General features: G+C 39.1%; 2 protein-coding genes across 43 annotated transcripts in view; one reads left to right on the forward strand and one right to left on the reverse strand.

Moving 5' to 3' along the window:
• The window catches only part of ank2b (ankyrin 2b, neuronal), a 162,283-nt gene extending 159,227 nt beyond the window's left edge, over nucleotides 1-3,056 (forward strand). For 32 of the 33 annotated variants that reach the window (XM_035626268.2, XM_035626275.2, XM_035626263.2 and 29 more), the window contains one exon: nucleotides 756-3,056. In XM_035626268.2, coding sequence (XP_035482161.2) covers nucleotides 756-951 — 196 coding nt within the window. In that variant the 3' untranslated portion in view covers nucleotides 952-3,056. The remainder of the gene's footprint in view (nucleotides 1-755) is intronic. The other variant, XM_035626285.2, reaches the window with a different exon arrangement.
• Nucleotides 3,057-4,576: 1,520 nt separating this feature from the next.
• The window catches only part of camk2d1 (calcium/calmodulin-dependent protein kinase (CaM kinase) II delta 1), a 143,904-nt gene continuing 128,594 nt past the window's right edge, over nucleotides 4,577-19,886 (reverse strand). For 2 of the 10 annotated variants that reach the window (XM_035626299.2, XM_035626298.2), the window contains exons 15-21: nucleotides 18,318-18,377; nucleotides 16,623-16,667; nucleotides 15,349-15,397; nucleotides 9,662-9,737; nucleotides 9,453-9,547; nucleotides 7,679-7,907; nucleotides 4,577-6,209 (exon numbers count right to left, since the gene is read on the reverse strand). In XM_035626299.2, coding sequence (XP_035482192.1) covers nucleotides 6,206-6,209; nucleotides 7,679-7,907; nucleotides 9,453-9,547; nucleotides 9,662-9,737; nucleotides 15,349-15,397; nucleotides 16,623-16,667; nucleotides 18,318-18,377 — 558 coding nt within the window. In that variant the 3' untranslated portion in view covers nucleotides 4,577-6,205. Of the gene's footprint in view, nucleotides 6,210-7,674; nucleotides 7,908-9,452; nucleotides 9,548-9,661; nucleotides 9,738-15,348; nucleotides 15,398-16,622; nucleotides 16,668-18,317; nucleotides 18,378-19,886 lie in introns of those variants that run through there. The other 8 variants (XM_047328899.1, XM_035626306.2, XM_035626303.2 and 5 more) reach the window with 5 other exon arrangements.

Here is a 19,886-nt window from a genome sequence, read left to right on the forward strand (position 1 = left end):
GGCCTGTTTATCTCAATAGATGAAAACTGGCATTTTGAGATAAAATAGTCTTCAGCAAAGATAACACTTTGAAAATAAGATGACCTGCAACGAACTATAGGATGAAATCTCATAATAATGCATTTCGAGTAAAAAAGTATAAATGTAATGACTACACTACACAGCCAATCCCAGCTAACATTGGGCGAGAGGCGGGGTACACCTGGACAGGTCATCAGCCTATCGCAGGGCCACATACAGAGACGGACAACCATTCACTCTCACATTCACACCTTCGGTCAATTTAGAGTCTCCAATTAACCTAACCCCATTGTATAATGGGGTTTCTCATATGGCTTAATTCACTTGATTATTCCTTTCACAATGTCTTATTAATTTATATGATTTTGAATTCTTTGAACCCCATATTTGTGACTACCAAGGACAGGAAATGAGGTGTTTTTCTTTTTAATTGACTGTTATGTCGAATGGCAGTAATTGTGCATTTTCAAACATTGCACTGAAAATTGCATTTTTGTCTGTTGATTCTGTCACACGTGCACACAACTAGAATTTATATAATTTAAATTATAGAATATTACATTACAACATGGTCAGCCCTGGTTCTCTACAGCCAGAGAAAGAGACTGTTGAAAAGCAGACATTAGTGGCCCAGGTAAACCCTGAGAGAGTGAAGCTAGAGGAGAACAAGTTTCTGGTCAGCTTGTGCCTCTGAATAGTCACATGTGGTTTCAACTTGTTTTCTCTTCCTACAGAAGCCACATGCGTAAGTCGCGAACCCAGAAGAGGACTGTGGTGAGGGATGACCAGGGGAAGCATGTGCACCTGGAGCGTCTGGACGACACCCCAGACGCTCGGCACCCTGACGCCCTGCAGCAGTACCTACACCGACTGCTCCAAGACTACTGTGAGGACAACCAGGAGGAGGAGGAGGAGGAGAGCTTAGACTGAGCAGCGGCTTCCACTGATCCTCTCCCTGCATCTCCCACTGAAGCCTTTGGCGACGAATGCTTCCTCAGATCAAAATGTTCCACATCCCCCCCCCCCTGTTGTCTTCGCTGAGACCACTGGACTTTTTCTCCTCTTTTTGTCGAATTATGGAAAAGTATTTTGTGCTTTTACGCTCTTCCCTCCGTCACATTGTGGTTCATTTGCTCTTTTTGTAACCAAAGATAGCGCCCATTTTTTTGTCGGAATTCTTTTTACATTTCGGCTGCTGTGGCATGGTTGAGGTACGAAGCACAAAAGGGGGGGCTTCTGGGACATTTCGCTTCACGCATGGGCCTCTTGATGAAGAACCCTTGTAAAACCTTTGTAAATAGAGGAGGTGAAAAGATCTTGCTTGGACTGGAAAAAAAGTGAAAGTGTGTTTCATTGTGGACTCTTTTTACACAGCCAAACATCAACCCGCTGATCTGTTTACAATGGCTGTGAGCACACTTTTTTCTTCCCATGATGCATCTGTCCTTTTTTTTTTGCTTCATGTGTCCATCCCACGTGTGTCATGCATTCACAGTTTGTCAGCCACAGAGCTGCCACCTCTGTGTGTGTGTGTGTGTGTGTGTGTATATATTTATACAGCGTATCTATTGAAAAGAAAAGTACTATCGAGAAATGTTTTGATGCAGATCAAGCACTTAACCCCGCTGTCCTCGTACACGTAGTAGCTTCTGTCGTTTGTGTTTCACCCTGTGCTGCTTCTCTCTTCACCTCAAACTGCAGCGGTGCTCATGTTACTGTCCTCCACGAAGCCTTGTAAAGGAGAAGTCTGGCTAAGTTTTTCTTATTGTCAACAAATCCCATTAAGCAACAATGAATGTTTCCTGATAACAAGTCCTGTGTGTTTCAAAGCCTGATTTTTCTTTTCCCTCTGTTGTATAAAGCTATTAAAAACACATGTTGCACATGAACATATTGGGGCAATTAACAGAACATTATGTACAATGTTCCAAAGATTTGATTCATTAGCAGTTTTATGTATATATATTCTATAACTTCACTTTGTCTCTTTTCCAGAAGATTAGAAACATAATTTTTTGGGACTTGAGTAATTTTTTGGGGGGGGGGTTTCATTTATGTCTGTTGTTTTTCAGCAATTATAAAGTTTTATTTGTCTTTAAGTGTAATTTCTATTCAGTTACATCTGATCACTGTGTTGAGCAGAAAATATAAAATGTATAACACCCCAACAAATGCACTATTTCCCCCTGTTTGTGTAATGTTCTTTAACAACTACAGCATAAAAAACATTACACATGTGGGATGTTTTATAAGTCTTCAGTAGAAAGCTCTGGGCCTGGAGCTGAGAGTCCCAGTCAGGTTGGGGTCAGACAGACTGAACATTGTTGCATGTGGTCTTTTCATGAGATTTGTTGACACTAATAAAAAACGACTAACACCAGACTTGTCTTCTAAGATTTAAGTCATCACACATAACAGGTAGATGCTTTGCTTTAACTTCTGTTGATTTTACTTTTTCTTGTTATCACTACTCTCAAAAGAATTGACATATCAACCTAAAAACCGAGCAAAGCCCGACTTCCACTGACTGCAGTTATCACTTCTGTAATTCCTTATTTATTTACTATTGTCCATTAATGATCCATGTACAGTATACTCTAGCAGTTGAAGTTGAGAGTGGTGTTTGTTTGGGTGTGTGTTTGAATGTATTCTAAAGCTAACAGTAAAGACAAATGACCATCATAGACAAAGAGTTTTACTGATTTGAAAGTTGGTTGAAAAGCATTCAGACTGATAAAGTATGTTTGGTGTTGCTCTACAGTTGCGACTTTGTCTATGTAACAATACGATCCTCATGTTGCCATGTAATTTGAATGTGATCCATTGGAAGACAACAAAAAAAAAAGATTAATTCAAATCAAACCAATTGATTTGATAAATGAGCACCTTCATGGTGATGACAATATATACTTATTAACAGCGCGGGGCATGTATGACTTTATCAAATTATTACTAGAAAAAGGGACCTGAAACGCTAACAAGGCATAGCAGCTGCAGTGTGTACATGGCAGCACAATAAAATTGTATGTGTCAAATGTGAAGTGATGTCATTCTTTCTAATAGAAACTGAAAGCAGTGTATAGAAACTGGTGCTGACAGGAGGAGACTGTCCTTTAACAGGACTTTGACAAGTGCATTACTGTACTATGATGTTTTATGCGTTACAATTGGATGATGTTATTAATGCCTTCCCATAAAATGACACAACTATACCTTACTATTGAATTACATTTATATTATCCCCACAGCGTTCAATGCAGGGGCTCATAGTGATCAGTATGTATGGGCGTCTGTAAAACAAATCATAATTGTTTTTACTTAATTAACTGAACTGAACCAGTATACTAACTTTGAGTGAGATAATTAAGAGTAGGTATTGTTTCCAGAGTAAAAGTCAAAAACCTTTTTCATACAACCCCACTTCAAAATCACTGAACTATCCCTTTAAAGTAATGTTAATCAAGTTGTGCCTTTATATATTTTCCTTTTCTTAATTCTTTATGAATTTCCATGGCAATGAGCTTGACTTTGCCAAATTGAGAGTTGGCTCTCAACTCAGAACTTTTCACTCAGAACAACAGAAACATACCACACAGTTTTCTTCTTGTAGATATGAAGGGATTAACTTGTTACCACAAGTACTGACTAACAGCATTTCGCATTACTTGACACCTGCACACTAGATAAACACTGTTAAAGGAGTCTTTGACATTTTGCTTTTGCAATTCAATTTAAAGTTTTCTGTACATTACAGGCCGGCAGAGTGATGCATGGTTACCACTGTTGCCTCACAGCAAGGAGGTTCTAAGTTCAAAAGCTTTTTGCGTGGCAATTGCAGGTTGTCCCTGTGCAGGTTTTCTACAGATACTCTCAAAGAAATACAGTTTAGTGTACCTTGATAATCCAAATTGAATGTAGTTCTGAGTGTGAAGGGTTGTTTGTCTCTATACTGTATAAGTACTGTTATGGACTGGCGACCTGTCCAAAGTGTAACCCGCCTCTCGCCTGATGTTGGCTGCGATTGGTGCCAGCCCCCCCCATTACCCTCACAGGATAAGCCCTGTGGTTAATGCATGAATGTACATTAGAATTTATATTCTATTTGCCTGTTAAATGCTTGTACTTTTATAGCTGCATGAGAGTCGTGGTACATTTCCAGAATAAAGAATATCTTGTTAAGAATGAACAGATTCAGTAAAAGCCTTTAGAATCAATAGTCCATGAACGCCTCTCCAGTTTTTTCTTTTTGAATATCAACACATTTCAAATAAGTATTCCTCCTGCAGATTACTAAGTAAACTATAATAATAATAAGGCCTGGTTTGTAGTAGAGTCAAAGGTATAAAGTATCATCAGCATACAAGTATACATTGAAGCACTTTGAGATTGCTTTTAGCAATGAAAAGTGCTCTATAAATGAAATTTATTATTATTATTATTATGAAGTGTTAATTTGGAAAATAAAAATCCTTTTTCCTACAGAGGGCCTAAGATTGATCCTTTAAAAAATCTTAGGTGAACTGCAGTGCAAATTAAACCCAGTACACAAATCAACTAATTTGGCATTAATCATACATTTTACTTGATACTTCTTAAACATACATTATATTTTGTAACATTATATACCAGTGACCCATCAGGAATTTTAATGCATCATAGGAACTAAAAAATGTCTGGTGTTTGTGGAACAAATGTGATTAAATAAATGAATGCAAACAGTTCTGGACAATTCAGTGATGTCATTACTTATATACCAAAGCAACAAAAAAAAATCAATATGGTAAACACAATCATAAGTGAACCCCTGTGACTTCATCTTTGAACGTGTCTGCTTGCTTCCCCCCATGCTGGAATTGGATGTACCGATTAATTTTTTCCACAGACATTTAAGAATAAAAATCAATTTAAGTGTTTGAATACAAACCTGTAAGGGATGCTAACTATCCTAATCTTTGACACTATAATAACACATTTATAAACATCAATAATTAAAAGAGAATGTTGACAAGTAACTGTGGCCAAAAATCCTATTCTTAACTGTAAAAATCAGCTCTCATTTAAGTCAGCACGAACGTCATGATTCTATTCAAGTCCCGTCCAGTGTAAAACATGGCGCGCTGTAAAATATTGGCATACATAAGGTGAACATACATTAGAGGTAAAATAAAAGAAAAAAGAAAATAGAAATCACTATCAGGAGGCTTAAAGAAATGTAATAATGTCAAGTGGAGGGACAATCATCCGTATCACAATGGAAAAGGTGATCAAATTCACATATTTTGCTCCATACTGGATCAAAATATGATTTAACTTGAAAGAGTCACATAATGACCTTTAAGAACTCTACGTATGCTTTATTGTTTACATTCTATCATAAGAGACTTTCTCTCTCACATGTCGTTCTGTTATGATGGTTGTCCCAACACACAAAATAAAACACATGTTCCAATTGATTTTCCTTTTTAAACTTGTAATTAAAATTCCTAATAATATTTAGTGCCAACAGCAAAGCAGAAAACAGACTAAAAATTTGCCAAATCAGTTCATATGCATACTGTGAAAGAGAGAGCAATTTACATCAATTACCAAAAACTATACATCACCAAAACAAAGCAAGCTTGTGTCTAAGCCTTAATAGCTGTCAATAAAAAAAAAAAGATACATAGGAGATATGAGTTAAAAGTAGATGTGTCATATATTGGTCATTGTGGCGAATGGCAAAAACATATGTGCAATATTAAAATGAAAAAAATCTCACTACATGGTAACTGGAAGTTTCACATATTTGACCAACCTATTAAAATAAATCAACTGGCTTCTGATTAAAAACATAATGATCAACTAAACTACAACAACCTGCATTGAGTAAAACATGCTGCGGATGGAAATATTCCGTAACGAACACCACAAACTCTCACTACAAAATAATATTGTCGAGATAATTATATTGTCAAGATAATAATATTATCACGTTTTCTCCCTCAATTTGTTTTTTTTCCCCCCTAACACGTACAATAATTATCAGTCCAGCAGCGACAATATGTAAACAACACACTGAGAGGGCCGAGCTCTAGCTGTTAGGGGCAGGGATTGGCTGAGGGGTTTGATAGGCAGGCTTGGTAAGCAGGGTCTTGTCAGCTGACTGCTGTAGGCTGGAGGGTGTTCTTAGTCACAGGTCTTCCTCTCAACTGCAACAGAAATTACATTATTAGATGTTTAATACACTTCATTCAATTTAAACATCCTTTGTACTCAACTTTTATTTGATGACATTATGAAAGATGGACACAGTAATAATAATATAATTTATATATACACACAGATATTACAATTTTTTTCCAATTAATCTGATGACATCAGATGAAGGATGTCAAGAGAACAAACAGGTGAGGACAACAGATGCTCTATGAACTGACCACAACCACTAAAGATATGTATAGGCCCAACTCCAGGGTTATTATATTCCTTATTCTCCAGAAGGCAGATCATTACCTTAGCAAAAAATAAAAGGACAAAAATCATCCAAAAGCAGGCTCACATATTTGTCCAATCTCCCAACCCTAGTGAAGACCCATTATTGAATGTTAATGCCAGGAGTTAATGGTAATAATAATAATAATACATTTTATTTATAGAGCACTTTTCATTGCTAAAGCAATCTCAAAGTGCTACAGAGTAAAAACAAGATAAAAATGAAAATAAAAAATAGGTTTAAAAAAGAATCGGTAAAAGAAAAAGTACAAAATTTACCGATTCACAAGGTGAATGCTTGTTAAGAAAGAAAGGTTTTTAGGCCCTTCTTAAAAGAGAGAGTGCTTTGTGGAGCCCTCAGGTGGTCTGGGAGGGAATTCTACAGGCGAGGAGCGGCTGAGCAGAAGGCTCTATGCCCCATGGTGCAGGGTGAAGGTTTTGTTTCCGGAGCAGAGGTTGGGTGAGGTGGTTTGTGGTGAGATTAGATCTTTAAGGTGGGGAGGGGCATTGCCATGATGAGTGAGTAGGGAGAATTTGTATTCAATCCTGAATGAGACAGGAAGCCAGTGGAGTGAGTGAAGGACGGGTGTGATGTGATCATATCTTCGTATCCTCGTCAGGATCCTAGCGCGATTTTTGATTGTAATGATAATGGACCGTATTTATGTAGTACTTTTCTAGTCTTATCAACCACTCAAAGAACTTTTACACATCATTCATACACTGTTCCAATAAAGTGTCTTGCCCAAGGACACTTTGGGATGGGAACTGAAGGAGCCGGGGCTCGGACCACCGACCTTCTGGTTGCTGGATGACCCACTACACCTACTGGCTATCAATGGGACCTAATAGTCAAGAAAGGGCTTATGCCTCAAACACTGAATACAGTATGATGTAAATTTCTACAGCACTATTTCCATCAGAACAACAGAGTCCTGCTACGCCAGCACCACTACACTGCTATGACTGATTCACTAATGGCAGAAGTTATATTTTCCAGTTTTTTTTCATGTATGTTGATCAACAGTCCAGTGACAATCCCTGCAGATGTTTCACACTATAACCTTCAGGGTCTTAAAGTTACCAAAGTTTTAATAAAAAATTCTAAATGGTGGTACACTGTTCCAAAGGATGGAAACAGAATGAACAGAGAAAACAGAGAGAAGCAGGATGCTGGGGGCCTTACTTGGTGGGTACGGTGGGCGAGCCGGAGCGGTGGAAGTGGATGTTCTGCCACTTGCTGTCACGGCGCTGCCAGATGCGGGTCTCCTCGGACTGCATGGTGCGAGGCATGCCGTTGCCGTCGATGTACTGGGTGAGGCGGATGTAGGCGATGCAGGCGGCCTCTTCCCCAATCAGGTGGACGTGGGGGTTGAGCAGGATGGTGTGTATTGGCTGCTTTCCCTTAGAGAGAGCTGCAGGGGAAGAGAAGGAGACGACGTAAAGGACGGGGGGCAACTTAGGAAAATGAAGTGAACTAAACAGCCAAAGACCAAAAGAGCCAAACAGCACCTCTGACTGGTAAAGCCTGAACAGGTATCATGGAAAACTCAGTTTGAACTGTTTCTCTCACATCAGCAGGGTCTGAACAGAATGGCAACAAATTGCATCTAAGGGATCTGTACAAAGACTGTTTATTCCTGTTAGAAAATAAATACTGACTAATGAATTAACATCCATTTTTTTCTTTTATTCTTAAAAAGTCCATTGAGTCAGGCCAGGTAAGAAAAAATAATTGTGTGTATATTTTTTCTGTGCAGTGAGGGATTGAAATCAACATTTCAGGTGCATTTATTGTCAGTTGTACCTCCAATTACACTCTTGTTTACGACCTGTTTCAATGTTTGACTGCTTAGTGTCAAAGTTCATAGTTCTTTTCATTTTCAATCTTGCAGAAAAAAGTTATAAAACAAAAGTAGTATTATAATAGTAAAATAGTTATGAAATCAAATAAAATGTCTAAGAGTAATGCAGGATTTGAACTATAGTATCCTGAATGAAAGTCCAAGAGATAAGTGTTTGACCCATTCATCCACCGCTACCAGGTCAATGTGTTGACTTTTGTTGCCCTTTTAACGACCTTTCCTGACTACATAAAGCCTCTTTGGTCTTCTCTGATCAATTGACATTTTAGCCAAAAGAAAGACTTGACAGTAATGTTATATAACTTGCCAACAAACAATATATGTACCGTGTGCATGAAGAAATTACTATCACCTGGAATGTCCGATTGATTGGGGAATGGATCCACTTCTAGTGACATAATTTTTTTTTTTTTTTTAAACGCAGAAAAAATGATCCTGGGGAAGAAAAAAAACTTGCCTCTCTTGGTTACCATAAGTTTTTCTTCAAGGATGAATTATATTTCACAACTACATGGATCACACCAGGTTATCTTGCTTACATTATTACAACACAACATAACCAAGGTGGTGGTTGTTTCATTTATATGTAAGGTCCCAGATGCCAGATTCCGGATGGACTAAGGTACCAGTAATCAGTTTTTCATACATACAAGGATTTCAGCATTGTGCAAGGCTGGTATTTTTGAACATGTTCAACATTTTACAATAATTCCATTAAATAAAACAAAATAGGTTAAAAACAATTGTTATGGCTTTGGATCCAGATTGAGATTTAAAAGCAATTTTTAAAAAGTTCTAAACATTTTACAACATTAAGATATTGAAATAACCACTACTTTTGTCGATATCTAACTAGTTGTATTTTTTTATTTTTATATGGACCACAAATTAAACTGCATTTGACCTCATTGTACTGAGGTGGAAGATAAAACCATGAGACCCAAGTGAGTAAACTTTCTCTTATAATAGTATACATTGTGTTAGTACGATCTTTGTCTACCTTAGGAACATTTTTTACATTGAAGTTCCAATCCTTAAAGAATATTGTGACAACTGCAAAGCGTCTTCACACCATCAGAGACAGAAATCCTTTACCGTTCTCAAAGTAGAAGCGGTGGAAATCTGTGCCCTCCACCAAGTTGCCCAAGGCCTCAGGCTCAAAGGACGTGAGGCCAGGGTCACATATCTTTCTGAAATAATGCAGAGAGAGAGGGAGAGCAGGTTACATTCACGCAAAAACGTTAAAGTTTTTGGTGTTACATGTGGAAGTGTCAGATAGTTGTAATTAAACCAGTGGAACTTACGTGTAGGCCTCAAAGTCTCCATTGTTGATGGCCTCAATCAGCTGCTCGGTGACTTTAATGATCTCCTGCTTACGAGCTGAGAGACAGACAAGTATTTGATTAGATTTGCAAACAAAACTTATACATATTAGAATTTTTTAAAGATGGTCCAGTCTGAAACATAAAGACAACTTCGATCCAGCATCACAACAGCACGATGTTCAGGGACAGAAGAGTCACAAATGAAAAATAACAGTGTCGCATAGATACAGTATGAAGGATGGACTGGCAGGAAGTCATTCAACATGGTTCAACATGGACAACATCAAAATTACCTTTCATGCTAAGTAGGTAAGCTAGGAGACAATTAATCGAAAGAATAAGTACGGTTGTTTTTGTTTCCTAAAAGGTCAACCACTACTGACACTTACTTACGATATGGAGAAGATTGGTAACATGGTGGAGCCAAGGAATTAAAATCTACACACAAGCGCGCACACAGCAAACAAATCCATTTTTACCTTCCACAGTTTCATGTCGACTGTTGTTCCCCCCGAACTGAACACTTACAGTCTGCTGCTGTATGCGCTGTGCACTCATTCCCTCCGATGACACTAAAACCAAAAAACTAACTGCCAAGAGGTGTAACATGTTCCCTTAAACGATCCTTCTTTGTTCAGGATCAAAACTAGCAGTTCAGCTTCAGCAGACAGCAGCAGAGGAAGACGCGACACACATTCTGACCAGGGAAAAACCCTGCTCTGATTGGCTGGTTTTGTAGAAAGCCGGACACAGCGAAAATATTTGTTCCCTGTTCTTTTACACTCATGTTGGACTTTACTTTGCAAACAGCAAACACAATGCTGACGTGGTCTACACTCTACAGAAACTTTCTAGATGCGTTTGCACACGTACACTAAGGGGCCAAATGGGCCTTTTTATGAAACTGTACAGATACCTTTGTCCAAAGTGACATTTCCAATAGTGGTTTGAGGTTCAATGTCTTGTTCAGGGACATTAAAGCAGAGTGGAACAGGCATCAAACCACCAACCCCCACACAATTCATTCATTGTCAGTTAAACTGTCAATAGGATGCATTTACTATGAGTTGATTGGTGTGAACAAAAGTGAGTACATATACTCTATATACGATATAGTTACTTTACGTTTGTTAGCATGTTATGTAACATTACTATCATGACTTTCTTTTGGCTAAGTTAACAATTTATCAATAAATGTTTTAATTGATAAAATTTTCTGCCTTTCATCCAGAAAACCTTTCTACCAGGTTTAAAATGAAATGATATATAATATATTTGAAATTGTTTTTCACTTGCCTTCCAGACAAACTTGACATGTGCAGTTAGTTACTTTGCAGGTTTTACATGCAAACAATTACCTAAAACTTTATGGTGCAGTCAAGAGTTTATTCTAGCCGGTATTAAGGATGAGAAAGAATTAGATTAAATTGAATTGAATATTACTTACAGAATATAACGTAATATTTTTGTATTGTATATTTGCAACAACTAAAACCCCCAAAACATGCTTATTATACTGCACACACTATATGGACATCGATGTTGACACAACGTTTGATACCCAGTCATGGTGCAGAACAGCCGATTTTTCCTGTTAAATGTGCACCATGTAAAACTCAACAAGCCTCAAAATACTTCTAAATTAAAGCACAGAACACAAAGAAAATATAATGCACATATAAACTCAAATAGCAAAACTGGACACTGGTTCGGGTCCTTTAAAATTCTTGAAAAGAGTCTGAGGAGGAAAAATGCCTCCCAGGTCTAAACTCAGGCATTGTCCTGTGAGGAAGTCACAAAGAGACACCATCAAATAGTTTAAGGAACACTCCCACTGAACAGAAGTCAGGGCGTCATGACAGCTCCTGACCTGTGAGTAGTGCTAGAAGACAGCAGCTTTGCACTAAGACATATTGAATGAGGTGTGGTTCAGTGGAGCTGGACGGATTTTTGTGTCACATGAAGTTTCAGCTCAAAACGTGAGCTCATTCCATAGTTTTTTTTATATCACAGTGATTACATCATCAAAAACACCAAAATGAAGAGTGATGAATGGTATAATAATTATACTGACAGTAACTTCTTTCAATGCGTCTACCTGAAATAACACAACATACTTATTAAGTCTAATTAGGAACTGAACCCTTGCCAGTCTGTCTTTAAATACATTCAGCCTCAGGCAAGAACATCTTGAACACTACAGACGAAAGAACATTGCAGGAGAAGATATTACATTCACCAGTTTTCTTGTAAGAAAAATGTATCTGCAATCAATGATAAGATTGGTTTAGTGCTGTTGAGCTATATACAGAAAGTTAGGATTTGGGAGGTAAAATGTTTCCATAATTTATTTAAGTTCAAACATTCTGCTCACTGTATAAGGGTGATTCCAATATATTCAGAGGTTTGATTACTTGGGGTTCAGTGAGCAGCGAGGTCCGACGAAACAGAGTTGCAGTAGTGAATTTGCAGTCTGTCTAAATGCTGCAGTGTCTCAGGGCAAAGGGGAAGTGTCTCTGTGTTGTGCTGCTGTTGAGGGAGTAAAAGGAGTTGGTCACCGGAGCAAGAAAAAAGAATTGCAAGCGCTGTGTGTGAGGCGACAATCGCTCTTCTCACATTTACTTTCTACAATCTGATCTCAGTTCACTACCTCACCGTCTGTGTCGCTTATTCCCCTTGTCTCCAGAATGTGCGTACACTGTACGCATGGGTCAGTTTGCTTACGGTGTGCACATTCTCCCGTCAAGTTTGTTTTTTATAGATCACAACCTTTGCGTGAGAAGTGGCGTACGCACGTTGCCAGCCCCGTTTTGTGCATACGCCACGTTTATAAATGAGACCCCTGGACAGAGAAGTGATGTTGGATGATCCCTTTCCTCAGGTAAATGTTGATAATGCATGAGCCTCATAGAATATTTTAAAACGATAAAACAAAAAGTCCAACAGCTTAAGAAAGAGTGTCTACCGGTACAGAGAGAGGTCTTTTAGTCCCTCCAGGGTCTCGCAATAGCTAAAATTACAACAAAATTGAATCTCTATCTGCGTAGTTTGTTCAAATTTGTGTTGAAGTTGAGATGATTGGACAAAAAAGCAAAGTTGCACAATCATGTTTCCCAAGCTTTTCCCACATGGACATCACCAACATCACTTCCTTGCTTCTTGTTGTGAAGATGCAGCTTTGTGATATGAACATCTCACATTTACAGACAACAACGGTTTCCCTGAGGTTCAGCACTGAAGTTGCAGTGAATGGTTTGATACTGAGTTGAACCATGGACCACATTCACACAAACACTCCTGGAGAAACATGTACACAAGACAAGACATCCACATCCATATCTACTGCAAGTGCTGAAAGAAGTAAGGTGAGTTAAATAACATGTGCATGGTTAGTGTTAATGTTTTCGTAGGAGAAATGACAAAGTGATAGGGGCAAGCTCACCTGTTTCTCTGACAAACTGTGTGTGTGTGTGTTCAGTTTAGGAATAAAAAGGTCTCCAATAAAATGCTCAAAAGGTGTGGAAGCTGTATTCAAATTTAAAAAACAACTATTTTTGCAATTTCCACTTGCTTCCACAATTGCAATACAAAAAAATGCCTTAAAAACGTCCAAACATGCATCGCTATATTTCAGAATAGCTGCTGTGAATCAGATATTTAGGCCGCAAATACCCCCCCCTGTATATACTGTATAATATACAGTATGTGACAGATAAGCTATCGCAGCTTTAAAAAGTCCTGATAAGGTTAACATTGCACATGGTAAATGGACTGTATTTATATACTGTAGTGCTTTTCTAGACTTATCGACCAAACACATTCATACAGCGCTGCTCAAGGACAATTGTGCAATGCTGACTGGGGAAAGCAGGTGACTGGGGGAAGCAGGGATCAAAGCACCAAAAAACTGATTGATTTTTTATTCCTTTTTCAGGCGTTTTCCTAATCTACTTTTTTATAGACCACTTTTTTTCCGCCATGAGCTCGCTTCCCATAGGTTTTCATGTAAACAAGTGGATAGTGTGTACATACCTTTGACCCTCAATGCCTTTTAAATAAGTGGAATTATGATATTTAACATTGCTGCTGTTCTATAACCGCGAGCGCACCGACATCATGCCCGTCAAGCCCTTGGAACAGGCAGGCGAGGTGTAACGCTTGGAGTGGAGGTGAGGTGAGGTGAGGTGAGAAGAGGGATGACCCAAAGACGTCCGGTCTGGACGGGGCCACGGTGAAAGGGATAAAAGAGTGCGCCGTTGCGGTAAAACCGCACCATGGCCAGTGCAGAGGGCGAGTCGGGAGACCCGTACGCATGCGTAATTTGGGCACCGCCCCATCGGCAGCAGAGATGGATCTACATTGATCTCATGCGTGGCCTCTTTTGAATCTATTGACGGAAATCCTAGCGACTGAGAACTTTAATTCCTGCGCAGACGCACCGACGGGTGTAGTTGACGTGACCCCCGCAGTTGACTTATCACTCCCATACTCTTCTCCCTCTCACACACATTGGTCTACACTGGCGGAGTGCGGAATCGCTCCCTTGTTGATGTTTTTTGAAAAATGTGCACATTTGCAGGTCTTAGTATGGAGCCCTGCATCAAATTTAGTATATCTTTCAATTTTACGCCAATGAAATACGTCCCATTTTCAAAGAACATCATTACCTCCTCTTCTGAACCAAGTTCTCTTTAAGACAGTGACCAACCATCCATCATACATGTAGGTGCAAATTAATGAGGAATGCCCTTCTTGCAATTCCTGCACTTCTATCCTCCACCTAATGCCTCGTCAAATAAGACTGCTGTGAAAATCACAAAAGACTTCATGATTAAAATTCCCCCAATTTCATTAAGATTTCTTAGCCTTTGTAGGCTGAGACATAAGAGCAGCTGTATTACAGTATGTGTGAGAGAATAATAGCAGAGAGAAATGATGAAGGGGAAATTGTCAAGCACATCTTACTGAACACTATAATAAGTAGAGCAGTTTCAAAGCTCCGCTGAATGAGGTTACTGGAGCATTGAATGAGGACCCGTCTCACATCACAATCACAAATGTTGGGAATTCACATTTCCTTTGAACGCAGGTCTCCAGAGACGCCCACAACTCTGGTTTCTGGACTAACATTCAAGTCAGATCAGTCAAGGCTGAAATGCTGGCAGGACAGACATTATATGGGTGTTTAGAGTTTCCCTTAGTGTATGGGGCCCAAAAGCACACTTATTACTGTCTGTCAGTTAGTTGGTGTTAATTTGTTCATGCAGCCTCCCAGAAACTATACATCTCTCCTCCCTCTCTGCCGTTTTCTTGTGGGACGTTGACTCCAAATGTAAACTCTGTGCTTATTCACACAACATTTCATCCCAGTAGGTCAGTCAAGCCATGGTTTATATAGCCTGACATACAAAATGAATCAACATGGGCCATGATAAATTAAACACTTATAGACAATAATAAAACATGCAAGACATTCATGCAATAGACGCAACCAATAAAATGGTGCTGTCAAAAACTTGGTTAGCACAAAAAGTTGTAATAATCATCCAAAGAGGGAAAAAAAATAAACTTCAACTGGCAAATTTTTTTAAGGAAAGACTTAAAGAAGTGCCAGCAGTCCTGCAAACAGAAGGGGGGTTTGTATCCGTCGGTCTTAGCCTCCCTACCTCTCACGTCCTCGTCGTCGATGGTGGTGTTGGCACTCTCGCTGGACTCCTGTAAAACGACACATAAAAAGACCAGTGAGTGTAACCAGGCCGACAGAGCACAGACAAGCTGAGGACACAGGACAGGTGAGTTCCACTGACAGTGATTCACACCACCCCATCATCATCATCATCTACTTCAGCATATCTTACTGTACACAGAAATTCAACAAAATCTCTTGTGAGAAGAAGCATGTTAAGTGCAGTAGGTCAAATTGAAAACTGATCTGTTTTAGCTTTTGGTTTGGTTTGTCATTGACTTGTCTGATCATCTGACTGCTTAAGTTCAATGACTTTTTGACTTAATTTTAGACAAGCTGCCAAGTTTTCAGATCTGAGAAATGAACTGCAAAACACATGCAACTTTTCCGTTAGCCGTTTTGGCTTACAAACAGTTTTACTTAATGATAACGTAAAAAAATGACTAATGGAACAGTGTCAACAATGAGAAAATCTAACAGAATGTTCCTTTTCATCTCATTGACGCATAAAGAATATTTCATGTTGCACAACACATTACTTGTATAACGGTCTGCGTGGATGAACGAATATCCAATTTAACAAACGCACACAATCAACAGAATATTGCACTAGTACAAGTGATGGATTAAGCAAACAGTTGCACACATTATTCATCGATGACCCCACAACCTTCTAGCTATGAACAAAAACACATGAGCTACGATACCATCATGTCACTGCACAAAGCCCAAAAAAAAACCAAGCATGCACAAATGTTCCTTCTTATGGATTAAACATTAGCATGTAGATCCATACAGTAGATGGACTCCAGGCTATTCTGTTAAGGATTTGGATCAGAACAGCTTTGGAATCCATGGTTGCATGGTCTTTGTTATGTTCTGACAGCATGCATAATCCCGCTGTCACACAACTGTAACAGAGATGTTACGATGAAAATGGCAGCACTTGCTCCTCAAAGGTCAAACTCTGGCATATCAAATGAAGCAAACATATTTTACGTTCTGAAATATCTGAAGATCTTACAAAATGAAGAGCAATACACACAGATGAGCATTATTAAGTCAAAGGATGACATGCAACGTTGATAACAGCATGCAATGAGTCCACAGTTCCTTGTTTTTTTCACTAGGCATGTGTCAAGAACAACCACTGACGCACAAACATTTTAAGAGCGACACTGAGGCTCTACCCTAAACAGCACACACGTCTGCAGCAAACTACAGCCTCAGACTAGCATCTGATTGGCTGTATACCTTGTTTCCATCACCTGGGTTGTGGATAACAGTGGTTTGAGGCTCCTGATTAGAGAGGATGGTGCAGAACAAAAGTGAGTTAGGAAAAAGGTTGAACAGAAAAGTACTTTGCAGGAAAAGGAAGATACATAAAAGTGGTGACGGTAGAAGTTGGTACAAAAGGCAGCATCCCGCACCACTCTCACAGACAGATGGGACGATTCAGCAGAGGAAGTTGTGACAATTCCCTGAACATGGGTGAGGAAACATCAAGACTTTCACCACAGATGATCAACCTACACCCAGCACTGTCAACAAGATGACAAAAAACTGCAAACAGACACCACGGTAAATGACCTGGTAACAGACTCCATATCCACCTGTACTGGTACAGCCATAAATGTATCCTTTGCTTTCTACAGCCAAAACACTCAGGAAGAGTTCAAATGCAGGGCAAAGCAATGACAAAAAATATTGTGGTCATATCAAACATAAACCTGTATTAGACTTAACTGGTAAACAGCAGTTTCTCACTCCCAAGTACAATGCATGCTATTGCGAAACCGTTTGCTGTACACTGGTGCTGTACAACTGCTAGCTGACTGGCACTTCCAAGGTTCAGCAGAAACTCACTTGATTGAATCAGATTTAAAAAGCTAAATGCTTAAAGGAAAAGTTTGACAGTTTTGGGCATACATTTATATCTTTTTTTTTTTGTCCAATAATTAGACATGTGATTATAAATCTCATGCTAGGCTAATCACCTCCAGCTCTATGCGTATCATGTACAACTGGGACCGGTATTGATATTCTCTCAATCTCTTGTAAAAGTAAAACAAAAAGAGATACAATTAACTAATTTCCCAAAAATGTGAATCATCTAGTCGCTAAGCTTAAAATTGTGTTGCATGCTATGCTAACAGCGAGTGCAAGCTTCAAATTCATGCTTTGTAGATTGGCCCACATATTGGTATCTGCGGTTATGCTTGCTGATTGCTTCCTTTTTCCATAATTTCTTTTTCATTTTCTTTACTTTTAAGTTCTATTTATTTAGTTGTGTTCTCTTTTTCTTGATGGTTATTCATAAAAGTTAAGTTTTTTGCTTCAAATATAAAATATCAAGCCTCACAGACATTTCTTGTCATAAGGGTTTGACAATGACATCTTAGGAATCGTTGCCATTTCCTACCCAAATATATATATTGGCCGATATATCGGAAATTCTTTACTCCCCAATATCAGTATCGGCATCACCCCCAAAGATCCATATCGATTGGGATCTAGTAAAAAATTATTTTTCAAATGGGTTTTTAGTGGTAAAAAATGCCTCATAAACAAACTGATCTTCAGTTTGGAACTCCACAAGTCTCAGGCCAATAACAAGCCAATGTTGTCTCCATTTTGGCTAGAAACAAAGACTTGAACAGTGGCAACAGTGTATAATCCACTGTTGACATGCAATGGCCGCAGTACTGCCATTACAGTCATCATCAACAACAGAGGAGAATGTAGCCCAGGTACAGCAATATGGCAATATGTGGTTCTTAAACTTTATGTAGAACAAAAAATTCACCATCAACAATTAAGAAAGGCATAGAATTCCACAGCACTGTGTAATGAGAACAGATGTCAATGAAATTATGGACAGGTGGACAGTTAGACAGAGACCTGACAATCATGCAAGCACACAGGCAGTGAGGCAGGCAGACAGTGTACCAGAGAAGGAGTGGGGACAGGCTCTTTTGGGCTGGTGACCACATTGGCCTTGTTGTTGATCTGGAGGGACAGAGTGGACAGACAGGTAGACAGGTGGGACAGCACAGAAGTGACTAGGCTAAGTGTTCAAACACAGCAGCAGCTGTGGAGGGAAAAGTGGAGCACGGGGCTCAAGAGTTCCTGTCAGGGACTTCAACCGACATGATCCAGCCAGCACAGAACAGTTCAGCTTCACAACAGTTTACCATACAAAATATTCCCCAAATCCCAAAACAAACAAAATAAAATCACGCAATTTTATAAAGGGAGGAGTTGATGTATGCCTTCTTATGAGAAGCCTGCCTGGTTACAGTCAGATGAAGACATAATAACTGTCTGAAGCAAAACAAATGACCCAATTACTCTAAGGAAGAATATTGAATTAGCTGAAACTCTGCACCGACGTCGCTACTTGTCGCATGAGTGCTCTTTAAGGGCGTACCAGAGTAAAATTACAGTAAAACCACTTACATCCTGATGACTGCTCTGAGACCTGGAAAACAGACATGCGATGATAGTGATTTTAACAAAAGGATTGTGTGCTTTTCTGCTAAAAAACTATTCTATTTTGCATAAGAAATTACACTGAAGTTTTTATTTGATATGTTTATTATATAGTGTGTAAAAAAGGCCATGCCACTATGTACTGTTCTGTTCTTTAGATGTAATAGTATTTCCGAGTTATATATTTTACTATATTTTACTGTATAGTCGTTAAGTAGCAATTCCGTTGATGTAACCATCAAAGGATCACAGACATTCACCCTCCTGTGATCTAGAACAAACCCACTACTAAGATCAAAGGATCACAGACATTCACCCTCCTGTGATCTAGAACAAACCCACTCCTAAGATCAAAGGATCTCATTGTGTATAAATAGGTGTTGAATCCTCTTCAGACTCAGTTAGAACATCAAGACTCCCTTCCTTCGGATTATACCGGTACTTTGAGCCCCCCCTTCCTTTTGGATTGTACCTGAAAATGTGATGACCTTGTATTTGGCATGCTGGACTGCATCTAGATAAATAGTCTGAACTCTACAACTGCTTCCGCCATCATCTTTCGTCTGCACTTTCACCTGAACACAACTCGTGTCCTGACCCGACACCCTGGAGCGATTGTTGCCTCACCTTAGGATCCACAACACATACTTTCACACTGAGGATCCACGATGGAACATTTGAAGGGATTAAATGCCATATGGCCTGAAAATGGCTTGTAAACTTCTCACATATTGCTCTTTGATGAGACTAATAATCTGCAGCCATGCTTGGCAGGTCTGGAAAGCTTGAGCAGTGACGTTTCTGGTTAATTGCAAATGTCAAGATGCTCAATGACGACACCAACAAGTTGATGTTTAAAGAGCAATGTTTGCCGTCTTAGTTTAGCATGTTAGCATGCTAACATTAGCTAATTAGCACCTAATGCAGAGTACATTTTAGGCTGATGTGATTGTCATTAGCTGTGGGGTTGTGGAAATGATAGTGCATCAAAGTGAACGCAGTTAAAACTCCGGGGAACATGATTGT

This window comes from Scophthalmus maximus, chromosome 2, assembly GCF_022379125.1.
Source record: "Scophthalmus maximus strain ysfricsl-2021 chromosome 2, ASM2237912v1, whole genome shotgun sequence".
Lineage (NCBI taxonomy): Eukaryota > Metazoa > Chordata > Actinopteri > Pleuronectiformes > Scophthalmidae > Scophthalmus > Scophthalmus maximus.